This window comes from Boleophthalmus pectinirostris, unplaced genomic scaffold (assembly GCF_026225935.1).
Source record: "Boleophthalmus pectinirostris isolate CB_2022bp ecotype Guang Dong unplaced genomic scaffold, ASM2622593v1 HiC_scaffold_23, whole genome shotgun sequence".
NCBI classification, from domain to species: domain Eukaryota; kingdom Metazoa; phylum Chordata; class Actinopteri; order Gobiiformes; family Gobiidae; genus Boleophthalmus; species Boleophthalmus pectinirostris.
In genome coordinates, this window is record NW_026571207.1 from 3648547 (window position 1) to 3672147 (window position 23601).

Below are 23601 nucleotides of genomic sequence, written 5' to 3' on the forward strand. Positions count from 1 at the left end.
CGACTGGAGCCAGTTTATATTTATACTCCACTAATGACACTGGATCAGTCCTGGTCTAGTCCTGGTCTAATCATGGTCTAGTCCCGGTCTAGTCGTGGTTTAATCTCGGTCTATTCAGGGTCTAGTCCTTGTTTAGTCTCAGTCTAGTCTTGGTCTAGTCCTTGTCTAGTCCCAGTCTAGTCCTTGTTTAGTCCCGGTGTAGTCCTTGTTTAGTCCTGGTCCAGTCCTTGTTTAGTCCTGGTCCAGTCCTTGTTTAGTCCTGGTCCGGTCCTTGTTTAGTCCTGGTGTAGTCCTTGTTTAGTCCTGGTCCGGTCCTTGTTTAGTCCTGGTGTAGTCCTTGTTTAGTCCCGGTCCGGTCCTTGTTTAGTCCCGGTCCGGTCCTGGTTTAGTCCTGGTCCGGTCCTTGTTTAGTCCTGGTCCTGGTAGTCCTGGTCCGGTCCTGGTTTAGTCCTGGTCCGGTCCTGGTTTAGTCCTGGTCTGGTCCTGGTGTAGTCCTGGTCCGGTCCTGGTTTAGTCCTGGTCCGGTCCTGGTTGTAGTCCTGGTCTGGTCCTGGTGTAGTCCTGGTCTGGTCCTGGTGTAGTCCTGGTCCGGTCCTGGTTTAGTCCTGGTCCTGGTTTAGTCCTGGTCCGGTCCTGGTTTAGTCCCGGTCCGGTCCTTGTTTAGTCCTGGTTCTGTCCTTGTTTAGTCCTGGTCCGGTCCTTGTTTAGTCCTGGTCCGGTCCTGGTTTAGTCCTGGTCCGGTCCTGGTTTAGTCCTTGTTTAGTCCTGGTCCGGTCCTTGGTTTAGTCCTGGTCCGGTCCTGGTTTAGTCCTGGTCCGGTCCTGGTTTAGTCCTGGTCCGGTCCTTGTTTAGTCCTGGTCCGGTCCTGGTTTAGTCCTGGTCCGGTCCTGGTGTAGTCCTGGTCCGGTCCTGGTGTAGTCCTGGTCCGGTCCTGGTGTAGTCCTGGTCTGGTCCTGGTGTAGTCCTGGTCTGGTCCTGGTTTAGTCCTGGTCCGGTCCTGGTTTAGTCCTGGTGATGGTCTCGGTGTTTGTGGTGTATATATTCATGTTCTGTTCATGTTTGTGATTCTGGTTCTGGGTTTTTCTTCCTGATAATAACGTCGCTGCGTCTCTGGATACTCGTCCCTGATTGGTCGACGCGGCTCGTCTGACGCGAAAAGTTCAGCATTTTCAACTTCTTGACGCTGACGCCTTGAACGCGCGTCTAGACCGCCAGATTCGCGCCGCGCTGACGCAGAAAACGCGACACAAAAACGCAGGAGGCTCTAGTCGCGTCCCACATCGACTTTACATAGAAACTGGACGATTTGACGCTTTGGTGTGAACGAACCTTTACACTTCAAATAAAAAAAAAGACTTTGTGGAATTTGGCAGATTTGTTTTTGCAGTTTTCAGTTTTAGGGAGTTATTTTTTCCTGTACAGATATGGAGATATATATCGTATATCGAGATATATTTTTTGATCCATATCGCCCAGCCCGAGGTTGTATAGAGGATTTTTTTAAGGAAAGAGAAATACAGCGACTGTCGTTTTTCAAATGTTGCACATGTGACACCACCTTCCTCAGTAGAAACATCTCCTCCTCCCGCCTCTTTACTCTAGAAATCACATTTGTTCAGAATTACTGTTGAAGTTTCCTGTCTAGAAGTAATTTATCGACCGACGCGTCAGTTTTTAGACCCTTCGTCTGCTTCAGTCGCGCCGTCACTGGAAGAGATCTCCAAGAATCACCTCTTTTGTCTTCGCTCCTTTTCCCCTTCTTCTCTTCTTCTTCTTTCGGCGACCTCAAAAAACGACTTTCTTTTGCGGCGAACTGGTCGTGGATTCTCGTCCGCCGTCGCGACAAACTTTGTGCGAACTGCGAGGAAGCGACAGTTTGAAAAAGCCTCTAAGAACCGCCGCATAAACCACGAAATCCCCGCGCGCCGACGAGCCACTTACACAAGGAGTTTGATTGACAACCATAACAGCCAATAGAAAATGAGGGAGCCTCGTTTTCTATTGGCTGACGTTTCTCTGGCCTCAACACGTCCACAGTTGATGGATTTTCATTCTTTTTTTTTTTTTTTTTCATAATTCCAAGGCTGCTGCGTCTCTGTAACGGTATTTTAAACTTTCATTGACAATTTGAAACAAAAAAAAGTTTAAAAAGGTCTTTAAAAAGTCTTAAATTCGGTGTAGACAAACCTGAGGATCCTCTGAAAAAAACGATTAAACTTTGTAAAACTCGGCGCGACTTTTAGAGAAACCGAGCGCGTTGTATTTGTCGTGAGATGAGTCGTGGAACCTGCCGCTCTTTCCGCCCCCGTCGCCCGGTAAAACCCCGATCAAAAAAAAAAAAAAAAAAGAGAGACTTTAATTAGAAAAAGTTTATTAAAATATCAACACTAAAACAGTTCTGTACACTGGTTAATAAGGACATTCGTACAGGTCAGGTACATGGGCTCACAGTTCTCTCCGTCCAGAGGAGATAAATTAAACACAACATTATGAGATGTATTTACACGTTATAAACACGGCGCAGGAGCTCGGCCTCGGGTTCACTCGGGACTACAAGACTTTATAATCCCAACTTCTGAACTTCTGAAGGCTGAAACCGCCAGCGCCCAACACGACTACGACACCGGACACAAAACAAGTCTCAGGCACGAGGGGCAAGAAAAACACCAGACCAGGACTAAACCAGGACCACTCTTGAGAACATGGACCTTAAAATCCAGACCAGGACTAAACCAGGACCACTCTTGAGAACATGGACCTTAAAATCCAGACCAGGACTAAACCAGGACCACTCTTGAGAACATGGACCTTAAAATCCAGACCAGGACTAAACTAAACCTTACGATGTAGATGAGTGTCTCTGGTGTTTGTTTCCGCCTTATCGGCTTTTTGTCTGGATTCTGGTCTTTGGTCTCTGGTCCGGTTTGGTCTCTGGTCTGGTCTCTAGTCTCTGGTCTGGTCTCTGGTCTCTGGTCTGGTCTCTGGTCTGGTTTCTGGTCTGGTCTCTGGTCTCTCGTTTCTGGTCTTGTCTCAGGTATGGTCTCTGAGCTGGTCTCTGGTCTGGTCTCTGGTCTCAGTTCTGGTCCCTGGTCTCAGTTCTGGTCCCTGGTCTCAGTTCTGGTCTCAGGTCTGGTCTCTGGTCTCAGTTCTGGTCTCGGGTCTGATCTCTGGTCTCTCATTTCTAGTCTAGTCTCTGGTCTTTGGTCTCTGGTCTCTGGTCTCAGGTCTGGTCAAACTTCTGGTCTCTGGTCTCAGGTCTCTGGTCTGTGGTCCCTGGTCTCAGTTCTGGTCTCTGGTCTCAGTTCTAGTCTCTGGTCTCAGTTCTGGTCTCTGGTCTCAGTTCTGGTCTCTGGTCTCAGGTCTCTGGTCTCAGGTCTCTGGTCTCAGTTCTAGTCTCTGGTCTCAGTTCTAGTCTCTGGTCTCAGGTCCGGTCTGTGGTCTCTGTCTGTGGTCTGTGGTCTGTGGTCTCTGGTCTGTGGTCTCTGGTCTCTGGTCTCAGGTCCGGTCTCTGGTCTCAGTTCTAGTCTCTGGTCTCAGGTCTGGTCTGTGGTCTGTGGTCTGTGGTCTGTGGTCTGTGGTCCCTGGTCCCTGGTCCCTGGTCTCAGCGGTACCGGCCCACGGGCAGCACGTTGAGGCAGGTGAAGGTGTCCGGGTGCTTTGACAGGAGCACGGGGTTCCCGTCCAGGCGGATCTCGGTGAGTTTGGGCCTGAGGTAATAGGTGTCGTTGGAGCGGCAGAAGGTGTTGACGTTCACCTCGCTGATGTTGTTGTTCTGCGGGACACAGAGGAACATTTGAGCAGAACGTTGGGACGCACACAGAGAGAACCTCCCGCAGTACCGCCTCTCACCTGCAGGTGCAGAGTCCTCACGTTGTCAGGGATGAAGGGCACCGCCTCCAGCTGGTTGTCCGACAGGTACAGGTTAGACAACTTCGTCAGTTTCTGTAAAAAAAACAAAAAACAAAAACACATTTAATACATTTAAAAAGAGTCTAAAAGTCTCTGGGCGCAGGTTTAGGTTTCTGGTCTCAGTTCTGGTCTCTGGTCTGGTCTGTGGGTGCAGGTAGACTCAGTGAGTTTAGACTCCGTGGTTTAGACTCCGGGTTTAGACTCCGTGGGTTTAGAGTCTGTGGGCGCTGGTTTAGAATCCGTGGGTTTAGACTCTGCGGGTTTAGAGTCCGTGGGCGCGTTTAGAGTCCGTGGGCGCGGGTTTAGAGTCCGTGGGCGCGGGTTTAGAGTCCGTGGGCGCGGGTTTAGACTCTGCGGGTTTAGAGTCCGTGGGCGCGGGTTTAGACTCCGTGGGCGCGGGTTTAGACTCTGCGGGTTTAGAGTCCGTGGGCGCGGGTTTAGAGTCCGTGGGCGCGGGTTTAGAATCCGTGGGTTTAGACTCTGTGGGTTTAGAGTCCGTGGGCGTGGGTTTAGAGTCCGTGGGCGCGGGTTTAGAATCCGTGGGTTTAGAGTCCGCGGGTTTAGACTCCGTGGGCGCGGGTTTAGAGTCCGTGGGGGCGGGTTTAGAGTCCGCGGGTTTAGACTTCGCGGGTTTGGACTTCGCGGGTTTAGACTTCGTGGGTTTAGAGTCCGGGTTTAGAGTCCGGGTTTAGACTTCGTGGGTTTTAGACTCCGTGGGTTTAGACTCCGCGGGTTTAGACTTCGTGGGTTTAGAGTCCGCGGGTTTAGACTTCGTGGGTTTAGAGTCCGGGTTTTAGACTTTGTGGGTTTAGACTTCGCGGGTTTAGATTCCGCGGGTTTAGAGTCCGTGGGTTTAGAGTCCGTGGGTTTAGAGTCCGCGGGTTTAGAGTCCGCGGGTTTAGAGTCCGCGGGTTTAGAGTCCGCGGGTTTAGAGTCCGCGGGTTTAGAGTCCGCGGGTTTAGAGTCCGTGGGTTTAGAGTCCGTTTTAGACCGTGTGACCTTGAAGGCGTTGGCTTTGACTCCTTTGGTCTTGAGCATGTTGAAGTTGGCGTTGAAGGTGGTGAGTTTGGCGGGCAGCATGGGCAGTTTGACCAGGCGGTTTTCTGCCAGGGACAGTTCCTCCAGGAGCGACAGTTTGGAAAACGCCCCGTCCTCGATCTCCGAGATCAGGTTTCCCGTCAGGTCGATCCGCTTCAGGGTCACTGCACACACGACAACGCTCTAATTACAACCTCCTGTGTGTGTGTCAGGTCCTTCCCCGTGAGTGTGTCAGGTGCCCTCCCTGTGTGTGTGTCAGGTGCCCTCCCGTGTGTGTGTGTCAGGTGCCCTCCCTGTGTGTGTGTCAGAAGTGTGTGTGTGTCATGTGTCCTGTGTGTCCCTCCCCGTGTGTGTCAGGTGCCCTCCCCGTGAGTGTGTCAGGTGCCCTCCCTGTGAGTGTGTCAGGTGCCCTCCCTGTGTGTGTGTCAGAAGTGTGTGTGTGTGTCATGTGTCCTCCACGTGTGTGTCAGGTGCCCTCCCTGTGAGTGTGTCAGGTGCCCTCCCTGTGTGTGTGTCAGAAGTGTGTGTGTGTGTCATGTGTCCTCCACGTGTGTGTCAGGTGCCCTCCCTGTGTGTGTGTCAGGTGCCCTCCCTGTGTGTGTGTCAGAAGTGTGTGTGTCATGTGTCCTCCACGTGTGTGTCAGGTGCCCTCCCTGTGTGTGTGTCAGAAGTGTGTGTGTCATGTGTCCTCCCGTGTGTGTCATGTGTCCTCCCCATGTGTGTCAGGTCCCTCCACGTGTGTGTCAGGTGCCCTCCCCATGTGTGTTCAGGTGCCCTCCCCATGTGTGTGTCAGGTGCCCTCCCCGTGTGTGTGTCAGGTACCTTCTCCGTGTGTGTCATTTGCCCTCCTTGTGTGTGTCAGGTGCCCTAACCTTGACTGTGTCAGGTGTCCTCCCCGTGTGTGTGTCAGGTACCTTCTCCGTGTGTGTCAGTTGCCCTCCTTGTGTGTGTCAGGTGCCCTCCCTGTGTGTGTGTCAGGTCCCTCCCCGTATGTGTGTCAGGTCCCTCCCCGTATGTGTGTCAGGTCCCTCCCCGTATGTGTGTCAGGTCCCTCCCCGTGTGTGTCAGGTGTCCTCCCCGTGTCTGTCAGGTGCCCTCCCCGTGTGTGTGTCAGGTCCCTCCCCGTGTGTGTGTCAGGTCCCTCCCCGTATGTGTGTCAGGTCCCTCCCCGTATGTGTGTCAGGTGTCCTCCCCGTGTGTGTCAGGTGCCCTCCTTGTGTGTGTCAGGTGTCCTCCCCGTGTGTGTCAGGTGCCTTCCCCGTGTGTGTGTCAGGTGCCCTCCCTGTGTGTGTCAGGTCCCTCTGTGTGTGTCAGGTCCCTCCATGTGTGTGAGACTCACACATGTCGGCGAAGTCCTTGGTTCCGATCTTCTTGATCTTGTTGAAGCGGGCGTACAGATAGGCCGTCTCTTTGGGCAGCGCCGGCACCGTGGTCATGTCCGGGTTCACCTCCTCACAGTAAACGGACCCGGTCAGGCACACGCACAGCAGGCAGGTGGGCAGGTCTGAGGGACCACAACAGGACTTAGACCAGGACTGGACCAGGACTGGACCAGGACTCAACCTAAGAATCAACCTAACCTAGACTGAACTGTCCTAAACTCAGACTAAACTGTCCTAAACTCAGACTGAACTGTCCTAAACTCAGACTGAACCGTCCTAAACTCAGACTGAACTGTCCTAAACTCAGACTGAACTGTCCTAAACTCAGACTAAACTGTCCTAAACTCAGACTAAACTGTCCTAAACTCAGACTGAACCGTCCTAAACTCAGACTGAACCGTCCTAAACTCAGACTGAACCGTCCTAAACTTAGACTGAACTGTCCTAAACTCAGACTGAACTGTTCTAAACTCAGATTAAACCGTCCTAAACTCAGACTGAACCGTCCTAAACTCAGACTGAACCGTCCTAAACTCAGACTGAACCGTCCTAAACTCAGACTGAACCGTCCTAAACTCAGACTGAACCGTCCTAAACTCAGACTGAACCGTCCTAAACTCAGACTGAACCGTCCTAATCTCAGACTGAACCGTCCTGAACAGGGCTGGGATCATTCAGAAGTTGCTTTTGATTTGATATATTTCAAATCGATTCGATACGGTTCAGTAAAAATAAAGTCTAAATCGTGTGTGTGACTCTAAAAGTCTTTGTTAAATTCAAAGTTCATCTGAAACACAAACAATTTAATCCTCAAAACAGTGAAAATGTCAAATGTGTCACTTAAACAACAAAACTGGAGCTGGAACAAAATAATTTAGTAAAATAAACCAAAAATACTCGATAAAATACTCGATATATCGATACAGCAGCCCACGATATCCATACTCTATCAGCACATTACGATATATTGATATTTTTGTACACCCCTAGTCCCCAACCTGGACTGAACCCGGACTGAACCATCCTGAACCTGGACTGAACCATCCTGAACCTGGACTGAACCATCCTGAACCTGGACTGAACCATCCTGAACCCGGACTGAACCTGGACTGAACCATCCTGAACCCGGACTGAACCATCCTGAACCCGGACTGAACCTGGACTGAACCATCCTGAACCTGGACTGAACCATCCTGAACCTGGACTGAACCTGGACTGAACCCGGACTGAACCGGACTGAACCCGGACTGAACCACCTGAACCTGACTGAACCTGAACCTGGACTGAACCTGGAACCTGGACTGAACCCGGACTGAACCTGGACTGAACCCGGACTGAACCATCCTGAACCCGGACTGAACCCGGACTGAACCCGGACTGAACCATCCTGAACCCGGACTGAACCTGGACTGAACCTGGACTGAACCCGGACTGAACCTGGACTGAACCCGGACTGAACCTGGACTGAACCATCCTGAACCCGGACTGAACCATCCTGAACCCGGACTGAACCATCCTGAACCCGGACTGAACCTGGACTGAACCATCCTGAACCTGGACTGAACCATCCTGAACCTGGACTGAACCTGGACTGAACCCGGACTGAACCTGGACTTAACCATCCTGAACCTGGACTGAACCTGGATTAAACCTGGACTGAACCTGGACTGAACCTGGACTGAACCATCCTGAACCTGGACTGAACCTGGACTGAACCTGGACTGAACCTGGACTGAACCTGGACTGAACCATCCTGAACCTGGACTGAACCATCCTGAACCTGGACTGAACCATCCTGAACCTGACTGAACCTGGACTGAACCTGGACTGAACCTGACTGAACCTGGACTGAACCTGGACTGAACCATCCTGAACCTGGACTGAACCTGGACTGAACCATCCTGAACCTGGACTGAACCATCCTGAACCCGGACTGAACCCGGACTGAACCCGGACTGAACCTGGACTGAACCATCCTGAACCTGGACTGAACCTGGACTGAACCTGGACTGAACCCGGACTGAACCATCCTGAACCTGGACTGAACCTGGACTGAACCTGGACTGAACCCGGACTGAACCTGGACTGAACCATCCTGATCCTGGACTGAACCTGGACTGAACCTGGACTGAACCCGGACTGAACCATCCTAAACCTGAACTGGGTTTTTAGTTGAAAGAGTTTTAAAGTGTTTTGCACTGAAGCTAGGTCCTTCAGCCAGAACTAAACCAGGACCAAACCAGGACCAAACCAGGACCAAACCAAACCAGGACTAGTATAATAATGAGTAAAGTTACAGTCACTGACACGTAAAAGGAAATTAAATGAAGGGAAATTCACTCTCTGCATTTGACCCAAATCCAGACACAGGGAGAACATGCAAACCCAGGTCCAAAACAGAACTAAACCAGGTCTAACCCAGGTCCAAAACAGAACTAAACCAGGTCTAACCCAGGTCCAAAGCAGAACTAAACCAGGTCTAACCCAGGTTGTTTTTATTCCTTTGTTGTCGTTCGTCCATTTGCCCAAAAACAGTTTCATCAAGGTTTTGTTTAATTTTCTCCCAATATTGATTCAATTTGGGGCAAGAATGTCTGTTTTTTGTTATTTTTTTTGTTTTATTTTTTTTAAAGTTGTTGTTCTTTGCGCAGTAAATGATGGAGGGTCAGGACAAACAGATGCCAGTGACTTCACTTTTAAAGATGCTCCGGTTTTTCTTTACGATGTGTTTGTCTCTCGAAAGAACACAGAGTCCTAAAACCACAGCTGAACCAAGATATTTGTCTCGGTAAAGCACAAATGCGACATCAAACACATCGTTAAAAAAAAACAAAACTGGAGCATCCTTTAAATCAGGGGTGTCAAACATCCGGCCCGGGGGCTGGATCCGGCCCTCCAAGACCTTTAATCTTTACAACAAAAATGGACTTATTCCTGTTTACAGACAAGTTCATGTTAAAACTTTGTGTTGAAATTGTATTTTTCTTAAAGTTTCAGGTTGTTCATAATATTATAATATTTTGTAAAAGAAAGAGTTCATCAATTAAAAAAGATTTCTGTAATAGATTTGTGTTTCTCTGCACAAATATTTGAACTTATACTTATTTTTGGGGTATATTTTTGGGGTATATTTTTGGAGTATATTTTTGGAGTATTTTTTTTTTGTATATTTTTTTTGTATATTTTTGGAGTATTTATTTTGGGTATATTTTTGGGGTATATTTTTTTTGTGTATATTTTAGGAGTATATATTATTATTATTTTTTGTATATTATTGGAGTATATTTTTGGAGTATTTTTTTTTTTATATTTTTGGGATATATATATATATATTTTTTTTTTTTATTATTTTTTTTATATTTTTGGGATATATATATAATATATATATATATATATATATATATTATTTTTTTGTGTGTATATTTTTTTTTATATTTTTGGGGTATATTTTTAGGGGTATACTTTTTTGATGATTCTCAAAGCGCTTTTTTGTAAAATAAGTAACAGCTGTCGGTGAGTTTTAGATGCTGACCTCCAAATTTCCACACGGTCCATCAGATACAGTTCCATCTGGTACAGTTCTGGAGTCATTCAGTGAGAACTTTACTTCACGCAGAACAGAAATCGCTTGGGGAATTTTGCCTTTTGTGTCATTTATACGAGACAAACTCCGGTTTAGAGCGTCATCAATCCTAACTCCTAAAAATTTGGTTTTGTAAGTAAAATGAACATTGATCCATTTAAATCAAACCAATATTTTACTTTTCTTAGCTCTCTGTTTACTTCATTTGTGACTTTTTTATAGAGTAAAAGAGTTTTCCAGAGTGAAATAATGTTGTATCAGCCAGGGGGGAAGTCATAAAAATGGTGCTCTTCTGGAAAAGTATTTTTATTTTTGGCAGGTGTTTGGTTTGGGCCTAAAGGTTTTTTAAAAGTCCATGGATACAAGTTGGGGCGCCCCCTAGTGGCTGGTGTACAAGAAAAGGTTTTTATCTCCACTTCCTTTAGTCTTAAATTGCTATATAAAGCAATTTTTCTACTTCTACTGATTTGTTGTTCTTATTTTTAGTCAATTTTTCTGTTATATCCATTATCATCGTCATATTTAACTAAAATAAACTGTGAATATCTCTGAAAAAGTCACATTTAAATATGACTCGCTTGCGTAAACTGGTCTGGAGCATTTCATCGAACCATGAAACTATTTCTGCGCCTCATTTGATTTCAGAAAAAGCCAGTTTCTGTTCCTAAAGGCTTTTGGCAAAACAATATTTTTCACGCTAAAATGATGTTCACATGTTCAGTTTTACTCCTTAAAGATGAACATGTGGGTTTAGACGCCTGAATCGTTATTTTATTTCACAGATATGGACTGTTTTTCCAGCAAAACGTGACCATGACAACAAATTTGGCATAAAAATGTCCTTAAAATCAGAAAAAAGTGTTAAAATCACTTTTGGAAAAGCTTTTTTTTTTTTGGCAGGTGTTAGGTTTGGGCCTAAGGTTTTCAAAAGTCCATGGATACAAGTTGGTGCGCCCCCTAGTGGCAAAAATGTCCCCTGCCAAAACAAGAAAAGGTTTTTATCTCCACTTCCTTTAGTCTTAAATTGTTGTATAAAACACATTTTCTACTTTGTTTGATACAAGGAATCTAATTCTGATGTTAAATCCATTATCACAGTCATATTTAACTAAAATAAACTGTGAATATCTCTGAAAAAGTCACATTTAAATATGACTCGCTTGCGTAAACTGGTCTGGAGCATTTCATCGAACCATGAAACTATTTCTGCGCCTCATTTGATTTCAGAAAAAGCCAGTTTCTGTTCCTAAAGGCTTTTGGCAAAACAATATTTTTCACGCTAAAATGATGTTCACATGTTCAGTTTTACTCCTTAAAGATGAACATGTGGGTTTAGACGCCTGAATCGTTATTTTATTTCACAGATATGGACTGTTTTTCCAGCAAAACGTGACCATGACAATAAAATTGGCATAAAAACTGCCTTAAAATCTGTATTAAAGTGTTAAAATCACATTTCTTTTATCAAGTCAATCAGAAGTCAATCAAAAAGTGTTCTCATACAACAATTTAAGACAAAAGGAAAGTGGAATACGACCTTTTCTCTTTTCATGTACACCGGCCACTAGGGGGCGCCCCAACTTATATCTGTGGATTTTAAAAAACCTTAGGCCCAAACCTAACACCTGCCAAAAAACAAAAACTATAGATGTTCCCCAAGCTCAGAAACTTTAACAAAATGGTTCATGTATAATGTAAATAATCTGGGTCCTAGAGTCGAGCCTTGGGGAACGCCTCTCTCGACATCGAACCTTTCAGATTCCGTGCGACTGATTTGTCCCAGACCGTCCGAGCGAGTCCCGGACGGTCACATGTGGGATGAGGCATGAACAGCTGTGTTGAGTTACTCACCGGACGCCTGCACCGTCATGGGAGTGGAATCTGGTTCAACAGCTGCAGGTAGCGCCCTCTGCAGGAGACACAGACACGTCGTGAAAATGTGAAAGACGAGGAGGCAGACGAGTTTGAAAATGTGAAAGACGAGGAGGCAGACGAGTTTGAAAATGTGAAAGACGAGGAGGCAGACGAGTTTGAAAATGTGAAAGACGAGGAGGCAGACGAGTTTGAAAACGTGAAAGACGAGTGTGAAAACGCGAAAGACGAGTGTGAAAACGCGAAAGACGAGTGTGAAAATGTGAAAGACGAGTGTGAAAATGTGAAAGATGAGGAGGCAGACGAGTTTGAAAATGTGAAAGACGAGGAGGCAGACGAGTTTGAAAATGCGAAAGACGAGTTTGAAAATGTGAAAGATGAGTGTGAAAACAGAGCCCGACCGATATATCGGTTGGCCGATATTATCAGCCAATATGGGCACCTGGAGACATATCGACTATCGGCTGATATGCTCGCTGATCACGTGGGCATGTTTTACCTCATTATAAATCTTAGACTCTCTACATTATGTTTATTTAATTGAATTCACAGACAGATAAATGTTCTGATATGTGACTCTGCATCAGTATTTATCTACGGAAACATTTGTGTGTGTGTGTGTGTCGTACTGTCCCTGAACACACCACAGAGTCACGTCACACACGTGTGTTTGTGTGTGTGTGTTTGTTCACACTCACACACACAGATCCAAACACTGAGATTATTTTCTTTTTACAGTCGGTTTGAGTTTGGATTAAAAGGACATTTATTAGTTCAGATTTGTGATGTGGGAGGAGCCTGTGTGATGTGGGAGGAGCCTGTGTGATGTGGGAGGAGCCTGTGGGATGTGGGAGGAGCCTGTGTGATGTGGGAGGAGTCTGTGTGAGTCTGAGTGTTGAAATGTGTCGACTTTGAAACTGGTTTTGTTTATTTGTTTATTGTTTATTGATGATCTGTGATTATATTGTTTGTATATTTGTTTCTGGAGCTGCACTGATGTAAATGAACTGTGAACAGAAGTGTGAATGATCAACATTTACACATGTCGTTAATGACCGCGGCGGTGCAGCGTTTACGACTAAAGACTAACAGTGGTAGTTTAGTTTCTTGACTCTAGTCGTGATGAGTCGGTCGGGAGTCGTGTTTTCTTTTTCTCTCACTTTTTGTCTCTTCTCGTCGTGTTCAGACTCGTGGGAGTTTGACAGCGACTCAAAACCAAACTTTCAAAAATCTGCATGTGCAGAGGAGAGAAAAAACTTGCATGTTTGTCTGTAGTTCAACATAAAATAAATAAATCAAGACTAATGTTGGGATTGAAAGACAGAGACCGAGTCCCGACTCTCAGTTCTGGTTCAGTTTTTTTTAGTCCTGTTTTACACATGGTTTAGACCTGGTTCAGTTCTGGTTTAGTTCTGGTTTAGTCCTGCTTGCAACAAAACTACCTGAAGAGTCGCTTGGGAGCCAAAAGAGCCGTCTGCTTTTAGTGAGCCGAGCCAAAAGAGCCGGTTCTCTAAAAAGAACTGGAATCCCCGTCACTAGTGTCTAGAATGTGATGTAAAAATGTCATTAGTCCAACTGTCTGTAAATTTGACGTAAAGAATCAGAATAACAACAAATGTTTCCTAAATAAACACAATTTAAAATCCACCAGAGCCAAACCAAAGTTTTTTAAACAATTCAAGATTTACAGTGAATTTTTACATCACTAAATATATTGGCAGCTCCAATTTCCATTTTATCTGTTTCATATCGGTCACAACAAAATCCATATCGGTCGGGCCCTAATTGAAAATGTGAAAGTCGAGTTTGAAAATGTGAAAGACGAGTTTGAAAATACAAAAGACGAGTTTGAAAATGTGAAAGACGAGTTTGAAAATGAGAAAGACGAGAGATTAAAAATGTGAAAGACGAGTGTGAAAATGTGGAAGACGAGGAGGCAGACGAGTTACACTTCTGCACCGACGGGCTGGGATTACGTAATGGAAAACAAAGCGCCGCGTAATGTCTCCAACCGTGAACAACATCTAGCGTTATGTCACTTTTAAACCACGAGACGCCAGGTTCTGATCTCGAGGGCTTGCCCTGCTGAGCGAGCGTCCATCCGTCGCTGTGGCTCAGGGTAAACACCACAAACCAAAGTGAAATAAGCGACGCTCGCGAAGGGTTTATAAAAACAAACTGTGGTTTCCTCCGCGGTTCACCTGCGGAACACTTTACGCCGCCGCAGTCTGAAAAACAAACAACAAAAAAAAACGAATCTGCAACCGAACTGAACTGTGCCGTCTGAAAAAACGCCTCGCAGCTCTGAGACTAAACAAAACCTTCAGAACTTCAGAATGCCAAGACCAAAAAGACGGACAAATAACAGGAAAAATCTAAAAACCCTGAACTGAACGGACGGATTTCACACACTAAGATTTGTTTGTAGTTTTGGCTTTGCTGCAGCTGTTCGGAGACTCTTTCGTTTAAGTAAAGTTCAACTCCAAACTTTTACTCTCAGAGCCGCGAGCGTCGGGACCTGCACCTGTCTGACCTGCACCTGTCTGAGTCTCGGTTAAACCCGCCTGAAACGAGCAGATTCAGATCGGACTGTGAGCGTTCTTCAGCAGAGCGATTTAATCAGAATCAGAATCGTACATTTAAACATCACCGAAAGTCTCAAACCGACCTGCTGCTGAAAGTGACTTCTGAGGACGCGGTTTGTCCATAAACGCAGAACGACGAGGAGACCCGACGGACCCGAAGTGGCCGGCGAAAAGACCTCAAGTGTCAAACCGGACCTGTTACTGTCCGTTAGAATCACTCGCACCACGAAGGCTCATCTGTGCAAGGTTTTTTTTTTTTTTTTTTTTCCCTGTGTCTCCAGTTTTCCCCTCATCAACTCGTCAACACGTGGACAACAGCTCAGGTCGTCCAGCTCAGGTCGTCCCCCTCCTCCTGACAGCCCCGGCGGCACCGAAGAAGGTCCAAAATGCAGACGACATATTTTCCTACCTGGACAAACTGGAGCACAAACTGTATTTTTAACTCTGATTAAATGAACCAGTAACACTTTATAATAACTACACCTTATGTAGCCTTAATAAAGCATGAACAAAGACTTAATTCATAATGATTCACGCTTAGTAACTACTTAATTACTACCTGAATTAGCACTTAATTCACCTGTGCTGTAAATAGTTACTCATAAGTATTTCTTACTTAATTACTCATGAACTAAACATTTGCATGTTTACAAATGCATATTTAAGCACAAATTTGAGCATTTGTTAATGATTAATAAGCCATGAGAGAATGATTTACTAATAATGTAATACAATGATCATTCAGGCAACTGTTATCTGTTAGTTAAGTCTTTCTGAGAGTTTTTCTAAAGTCTAATAAGACTAATTATGTTTTATTAAGCATTTGTTAAGGTTGGTCAAATTCCAGAGAAATAATAATGCATTACTAGTAAATCATTCTCTCATGGTTTACTAATCATTAATAAATGCTCAAATTTGTACTTAAATATACATTTACAAATGCACACACAAATGTTTAGTTCATGAGTAATTAAGTAAGAAATACTTATGAGTAACTATTTACAGCACAGGCGAATTAAGTTCAAGTTAAGTGCTAATTCAGGTAGTAATTAAGTAGTTACTAAGTGTGAATCATTATGAATTAAGTCTTTGTTCATGCTTTATTAAGGCTACATAAGGTGTAGTTATTATAAAGTGTTACTGGTTCATTTAATCAGAGTTAAAAATACAGTTTGTGCTCCAGTTTGTCCCGGTAGGAAAATATGTCGTCTGCATTTTGGACCTTCTTCGGTGCCGCCGGGGCTGTCAGGAGGAGGGGGACGACCTGAGCTGGACGACCTGAGCTGTTGTCCACGTGTTGACGAGTTGATGAGGGGAAAACTGGAGACACAGGAAAAAAAAAAAAAAAACTGCACAGATGAGCCTTCGTGGTGCGAGTGATTCTAACGGACAGTGACAGGTCCAGGTTTGACACTTGAGGTCTTTTCGCCGGCCACTTCGGGTCCGTCGGGTCTCCTCGTCGTTCATTATTAATTAAGTCTTTGTTCATGCTTTATTAAGGTTAAATAAGGTGTAGTTATTACAAAGTGTTACCAATGAACCTCGCCGTGGCTCTGGCTCCTGCGTTTACAGACTCTCTTTACGGCCGCTCTCTGGCTCTCTTCACAAAACCCGTCAGACTCCTGAGCGTCCGACTGCAGCCAGGCTCATTACCGGCGAAGCAGAACGTTCCACTGAGCAGACAGTTTCGGCCCGAGCTCGATTATTGAAACCAGCTGCTCACAGTCGTGTCTTTGTCAGCCCCCCCCTTTATTTACAACTGCAGCTCGACCTCGCCTCCATGAGAAACATGTGCCGGAGCAGAGCGCGGGAGGAAACCTGACATCCACATCAGCGGCGGCGGCGGGGAGAGGACGCGGTCAGAGCGCAATAAAACAGACGCAAAACACAAAAGACGCTCTGTCCAAATCATTTCAACGTGCTTCAGTAAACTCACTGCAGTCACTTTTAAAGAGACGCGCACAGAAGGAAACCTGGGAGATTTATTCTGTTTTCAGAAGCTCCGCGTCAGGGATAAATGTTCGGTATTCGGTACAGACTCTGTGTACTCGAGACGGTCCCACAGGATTTTAACACGGAAGCCGAGAGGGGTCGCGACAAACGCAAACGCCGCGACAAATACAAACGCGACAACACAACAAAAAGACACAACAAACCAAAAAAAAAAGCCACAACAAACCAAAAAAAAAGCCACAACAAACCAAAAAAAAGCCACAACAAAAAAAAACAAAAAAAAAAAACACAACAAAACCAAAAAAAAGCCACAACAAACCAAAAAAAAGCCACAACAAACCAAAAAAAGCCATAACAAACCAAAAAAGCCAAACAAACCAAAAAAAAGCCACAACAAACCAAAAAAAAGCCACAACAAACCAAAAAAGCCATAACAAACCAAAAAAAGCCATAACAAACCAAAAAAAAAGCCATAACATACCAAAAAAAAGCCATAACAAACCAAAAAAAGGCACAACACACCAAAAAAATGCCACAACAAAGCAAAAAAAAAGCCACAACAAAGCAAAAAAAAGCCATAACAAACCAAAAAAGCCATAAAAAACAAAAACAAAAACAAAAAAGCACAACAAAACACACAAAAAACAAAAAAATGCCACAACAAAAAAAAAGGCATAACACACCAAAAAAAACAAAAAAAAAAAAGCCATGGCACAACACACCAAAAAAGCCACAACACACCAACAAAAAGCCACAACAAACCAAAAAAGACACAACGAAAATGACCTCGGGACTCTATTTTAACGCAAACGCTGCAACAAGTACAAACGCGACAACACAACAAAACGCCACAACACACCAAAAAAAGCCACAACAAATTTTTAAAAAGCCACAACAAACCAAAAAATGCACAACACATTAAAAAGCCACAACACACCAAAAAAAGCCTCAACTTAAATGACTGCAGGACCCTATTTTAATGCAAACGCTGCAACAAATACAAACGTGACAACACAACAAAAAGGCACAACACACCAAAAAAAAAGCCACAACACACGGGACTCTATTTTCCGACGGACCGATCATGCCTCAAGTGAAGAAGAAAAACGACAACGTGAAAAGTAAAGGAACGGAGAAGTTGGAAACGCAAGTAAGTAAAAGTAATTTATTGTTTTATCATTATTCGTTTCACGTTGTAGTTCTTCTTCTTCACGTGCCGCTTGATCGTTCCGTCGGAAAATAGAGTCCCAGGGTCACTTCCGTTGTGGCTTTTTAATGTGTTGTGGCTTTTTGACGTGTTGTGGCTTTTTGACGTGTTGTGGCTTTTACGTTTGTGTTGTTTTGTATTTGTTGCGGCGTTTGCATTAAAATAGAGTCCCGCGGTCATTTCCGTTGTGGCTTTTTTTGGTGTTGTGCTTTTTTTGGTGTGTTGTGGCTTTTTTTTTGGTGTGTTGTGGCTTTTTTGGTTGGTTTTTTTGTTTTGTGGCTTTTTTTTTTTTGGTTTTTTGTTTGTTGCCTTTTTTTTGGTTTGTTGTGGCTTTTTTTGGGTGTGTTTTGGCTTTTTTGGTGGTTGTGGCTTTTTTTTTTTGGTTGGTTGTGGCTTTTTTTTTTTGTTGTGGCCTTTTTTTGGTTTGTTGTGTTTTTTTGGTTTGTTGTGGTTTTTTTTGGTGTGTTGTGGCTTTTTTTGGTGTGTTGTGGCTTTTTGTTGTGTTGTCGCGCTTGTATTTGTCGCGGCGTTTGCGTTTATCGTGACCCCTCTCGGCTTCCGTGTTTGAAAAGACGTGAAACATCCGCTGAACTCAGAGTTTCGGCTGCTTCCCTGCGGTCTGAGGCTTTTAGTCCCAAGATCTAGAATCGTTTTAAATCGTTTTAAAAGGAGCTTCGTTCCAGCTGCTGTTGAACTTATGAATAAATTGTAATCGATTTGTTTAATATTTATTGTGTTTTTAGTCAAGTGTGATGGATGAATTTTATTGCTTATAGAACAAACCCTTCGGCACTGGAGCCTCTGAAACACTTTAATTTGTGTTTTTATACGTGTTTTGTGAAATGTGCAGTGTTGGGAAGTTTACTTTTAAAATGTAATCCCCTACAGATTACAGATTACACACACCAAAATGTAGTTTGTAACAGAATCCATTAAATTACTTAAAGTGAGTAATGTAATCTGATTACTTTGGATTACTTGATTTGCTGTAGAGAAGCAAAGACTCGGATATCGAAACATAAGAAGTTTTATCTGCTAAAAGAAAATAAAAAGCCCAGACTTTACTGAACCAAATTAAAAATATTATTGATAGTTTAGTACTGTTAAATCCTGGTTTAGTCCTGTTTTAGTCCTGTTTAAGACCTGGTTTAGTCCTGGTTTAGTCCTGTTTAAGACCTGGTTTAGTCCTGGTTTAGTCCTGTTTAAGACCTGGTTTAGACCTGTTTAGTCCTGGTTTAGTCCTGGCCTAGTCCTGGTTTAGACCTGGTTTAGACCTGTTTAGTCCTGGTTTAGTCCAGGCTTTGTCCTGGTTCAGTCCTGGTTTAGATCGAGTTTATACCTGGTTTTAGTCCTAGTTTTGTCCTGATTTAGTCCTGGTTTAGTCCTAGTTTTAGTCCTTGTTTATGTCTGGTTTAGTCCTGGTTCAGTCCTGGTTTAGTCCTAGTTTTAGTCCTGGTTTAGTCCTGTTTTAGACCTGGTTTAGATCTGGTTTAGTGTCTGGCAATGAGTGGAATTACTGAAAAAAAAAAAAAAAAAAAAAAGGGATATAGCCCAAAATGTAAAAACAGTAAAATCCCGCCGTGTAATCCATTTACTTCAACAAAGTAACTGTAATCCAATTACCACTCACTGAAACAGTAACTGTAACTGAATACAGTTACTCATCATTTGTACTCTGATTACGTAATCCAGGTACATGTAATCTGTTCCTCCTGACACTGGAAATGTGGAACCTGCCTCTCAAATCTGCGAAACAAATTTACCTACGGGTACGAATAAAGCGACAAAACCTAAATCTAAACCTAAATCTAAATCTAAACCTAAACCTAAACCTAAACCTAAATCTAAACCTAAAATCTAAACCTAAATCTAAACTAAATCTAAACCTAAACCTAAATCTAAATCTAAATCTAAAAAATCTAAACCTAAATCTAAACCTAAATCTAACCCTAAATCTAAACGTAAATCTAACCTAAATAAATCTAAATCTAAATCTAAATCTAAACCTAAATCTAAACCTAAATCTAAACCTAAACCTAAATCTACCTAAATCTAAACTAAACCCTAAATCTAAACCTAAATCTAAACCTAAATCTAAACCTAAATCTAAACCTAAATCCTAAACCTAAATCTAAACCTAAACCTAAATCTAAACCTAAATCTAAACCTAAACTAACTAAACAAAATCTAAACCTAAATGTAAACCTAAATCTAAACCTAAATCTAAACTAAACCTAAATCTAAATCTAAATCTAAATCTAAACCTAAACCTCTAAACTAAATCCTAAACCTCTAAATCTAAATCTAAACCTAAATCTAAACCTAAATCTAAACCTAAATCTAAACCTAAATCTAAACTAAAACCTAAATCTAAACCTAAATCTAAACCTAAATCTAAACCTAAATCTAAACTCTAAACCTAAATCTAAACCTAAATCTAAACCTAAATCTAAATCTAAACCTAAACCTAAATCTAAACCTAAATCTAAACCTAAACCTAAATCTAAATCTAAACCTCTAAACCCTAAATCTAAACCTAAATCTAAACTAAACTAAACTAAACCTAAATCTAAACCTAAATCTAACTAAATCTAAACTAAACTAAACTAAACTAAATCTAAACTAAACCTAAATCTAAACTAAATCTAAATCTAAATCTAAATCCTAAACCTAAACCTAAATCTAAACCTAAATCTAAATCTAAACCTAAATCTAAAACCTAAATCTAAACCTAAACCTAAATAAATCTAAAAAATCTAAATCCTAAACCTAAATCTAAACTAAATAAATCTAAAAACCTAAATCCTAAATCCTAAACCTAAATCTAAACCTAAATCCTAAATCTAAATCTAAATCTAAACCTAAACCTAAATCTAAATCTAAACCTAAATCTAAACTAAACTAAATCTAAATCTAAACCTAAATCTAAACCTAAAAAATCTAAACCTAAACCTAAATCCTAAATCTAAATCTAAATCTAAACTAAACTAAACCTAAACCTAAACCTAAACCTAAATCTAAACCTAAATCCTAAATCTAAATCTAAATCTAAACCTAAATCTAAACCTAAACCTAAACCTAAATAAACCTAAAAAATCTAAAAATCTAAATCTAAATCTAAATCTAAATCTAAATCTAAATCTAAATCTAAACTAAACTAAATCTAAATCTAAATCTAAATCTAAATCTAAACCTAAACCTAAATCCTAAACCTAAACCTAAATCTAAATCTATTATTATTATGAAGCAGAATATTGGTCCAGGTTCTGACCAGGATCCAGGCTCGGGTCTGTAAAAGGTCCAGACCCACAGTCCTGTCACGGGGAACATTAAAATCCACCACACTTCACCTTTAAAAACCACCGACTTTTCTTTTATTTTATGATTTGCAGCTCTCCTCCCTCCTCCAAACGACTCACCAAAAGATTTCTGAAGCATAAACTCCAATTCGATGAATAACGTGTGTAAATATAAAGTTTAGTTTTGACTCCTGGCCGCGCTAAAAACTTTTATAAACCTCTCGCTGTTTCCGTATTTACTCAACTTCAGCTACGAAAAATGAAAATGTGTGTGTGTCTGCGCGTGTCTCACCGCCGCTCGGCCGTAGGTCCTCCTCGCGCTCAGTCCGGCCTCGTGGTTAAGTCCCGGTCTGAACCCGGTCCCGGTCCCGGTCCCGGCCGAGCTCAGGCCCAGCCACAGCACGAGCGCCACGCAGGGCAACAGCAGAGGCTTCATGTCTCTGAGGGGGGCAGCGAACGCACCAGTCTGCACCCGTGTCCGTCCGTCCTCTGGTCCCCGAACGCACCAGTCTGCACCCGTGTCCGTCCGTCCTCTGGTCCCCGAACGCACCAGTCTGCACCCGTGTCCGTCCGTCCTCTGGTCCCTGAACTCCCTCCGTCCGGCTCCGCGCTCTGGTCTCTCTCTCCGGGAGTCGAGTCTGCGGGTTTTAAAGGCGGCGCGGTGAGGGGAGCTTAACCCTTCGCTGACTGCTCCGGGACGAACGCGCTCAAAGACGTAAATATTTGTCTCCAAAAAAAAAAAAGTGGGACAAAACAACGACGACAAACGACGTGTCAAGAGACGAAACGCGCGACACCCCCCTAACGATTGTTATCCACGACTAAACACAAAAAAAACTAGAGTAAAAACAAGTGAAAAGACATTTACAGGACGTTTAAGTCAAGTGCAAAGACCAAATATGGAACCAGGTCTAAACAGGTCTAAACAGGACTAAAACAGGACTAAACCAGGTCTAAAACAGGACTAAAACAGGACTAAACTAAACCAGGTCTAAACCAGGAACTAAACCAGGACTAAACCAGGACTAAAACAGGACTAAACTAAACCAGGTCTAAACCAGGACTAAACCAGGACTAAACCAGGACTAAAACAGGACTAAAACAGGTCTAAACAGGACTAAACCAGGACTAAACCAGGTAAACTAAAACAGGACAAACCAGGACTAAAACCAGGTCTAAACCAGGACTAAACCAGGATAAACCAGGACTAAAAACAGGACTAAACCAGGTCTAAACCAGGACTAAACCAGACTAAAACAGGTCTAAACCAGGACTAAAACCAGGATCTAAACCAGGTCTAAACCAGGACTAAAACCAGGACTAAAACCAGGTCTAAACCAGGACTAAACCAGGACTAAAACAGGACTAAACCAGGTCTAAACCAGGACTAAACCAGGACTAAACCAGGACTAAAACGACTAAACCAGGACTAAACCAGGACTAAACCAGGTCTAAACCAGGACTAAACAGGACTAAACCAGGTCTAAACCAGGACTAAACTAAACCAGGACTAAACCAGGACTAAACAGGATAAACCAGGTCTAAAACCAGGACTAAAACGGACTAAACCAGGTCTAAACCAGGACTAAACAGGACTAAACCAGGACTAAACCAGGACTAAACCAGGACTAAAAAGGACTAAACCAGGGACTCTAAACCAGGACTAAACCAGGACTAAACCAGAACTAAAACCAGGACTAAACCAGGACTAAAACAGGACTAAACCAGAACTAAAAACAGGACTAAAACAGGACTGAACCAGGACTAAACCAGGACTAAAACAGGATTGAAACCAGGATTGAGACCGAGACCAGACCAGGACTGAAAATGGTTTAGACCTGGTTTAGTCCTGGTTTAGTCCTGGTTCGGTCTCTTATCCGTTTTTTTTTTTTTTTTTTTTCCATTTTTCATTTAAACACAAAATTGAAAATCTCAGAAAACTGACACACAACTCATGAACAATGACATTTAGTTTCCACACGAGTAAACACATTCTCACGTGACCAAGATCACACAAATGTTTTTTATTTCATTTTTTCCATTGTGGATTTAACGATCATGTGATGTGGGCTGGACTCTGAAGTGAAACACGGACGCCTCGTGAGGGACCAGGTTGATGCTTCTGATTGCTCTTGTTGTTTGTTTGTTATTAATCACCCTTTCCTGAAAGCTTGTACGTGTGGTTTTGATCGCACGTTCTCTTGACCTTTGAGCACTTTGACAAACTTTGGACAAAGCCAGAATCGGGATCAGCATCTCCAGGGATCAGGTTCAGTGAGAAGATGTGGCCGATCCACCAAAGAGCGTCTTCAGAGCCGCGCGCCGAGAACCGGGCCGGGGGTGAAGACCCGCGTGAAGTCGCCCCCGTCAAACTCACACCGAAACGAACGCGCTCAAAGACGTAAGTATTTGTCTCCAAAAAAAAAAAGTGGGACAAAACGACGACGAGAAACGACGTGTCAAGAGACGAAACGCGCGACACCCCCCTAACGATTGTTGTCCACGACTAAACACAAAAAAAACTAGAGTAAAAACAAGTGAAAAAACATTTACAGGACGTTTAAGTCAAGTGCAAAGACCAAATATGGAACCAGGTCTAAACCAGGACTAAACCAGTATTAAAACAGGTCTAAACCAGGACTAAAACAGGTCTAAACCAGGACTAAACCAGGACTAAACCAGGTCTAAACCAGGACTAAAACCAGGACTAAAACAGGTCTAAACCAGGACTAAAACAGGACTAAACCAGGACTAAAACAGGACTAAACCAGGT

The 23601-nt window shown here is 43.4% G+C and overlaps 1 protein-coding gene across 1 annotated transcript; it reads right to left on the minus strand.

Moving 5' to 3' along the window:
• Positions 1 to 3449: 3449 nt before the first annotated feature.
• ogna (osteoglycin, paralog a) lies at positions 3450 to 23084 on the minus strand. Its single transcript, XM_055159597.1, has 7 exons — positions 23055 to 23084; positions 21121 to 21555; positions 11764 to 11821; positions 6287 to 6451; positions 4909 to 5111; positions 3850 to 3942; positions 3450 to 3772 (listed from the first exon to the last, which is right to left on the minus strand). Exons 1-7 carry the CDS (start codon positions 23082 to 23084, stop codon positions 3602 to 3604), a joined length of 1155 nt encoding a protein of 384 aa, XP_055015572.1. The 3' UTR covers positions 3450 to 3601.
• Between the last annotated feature and the right edge of the window lie 517 nt (positions 23085 to 23601).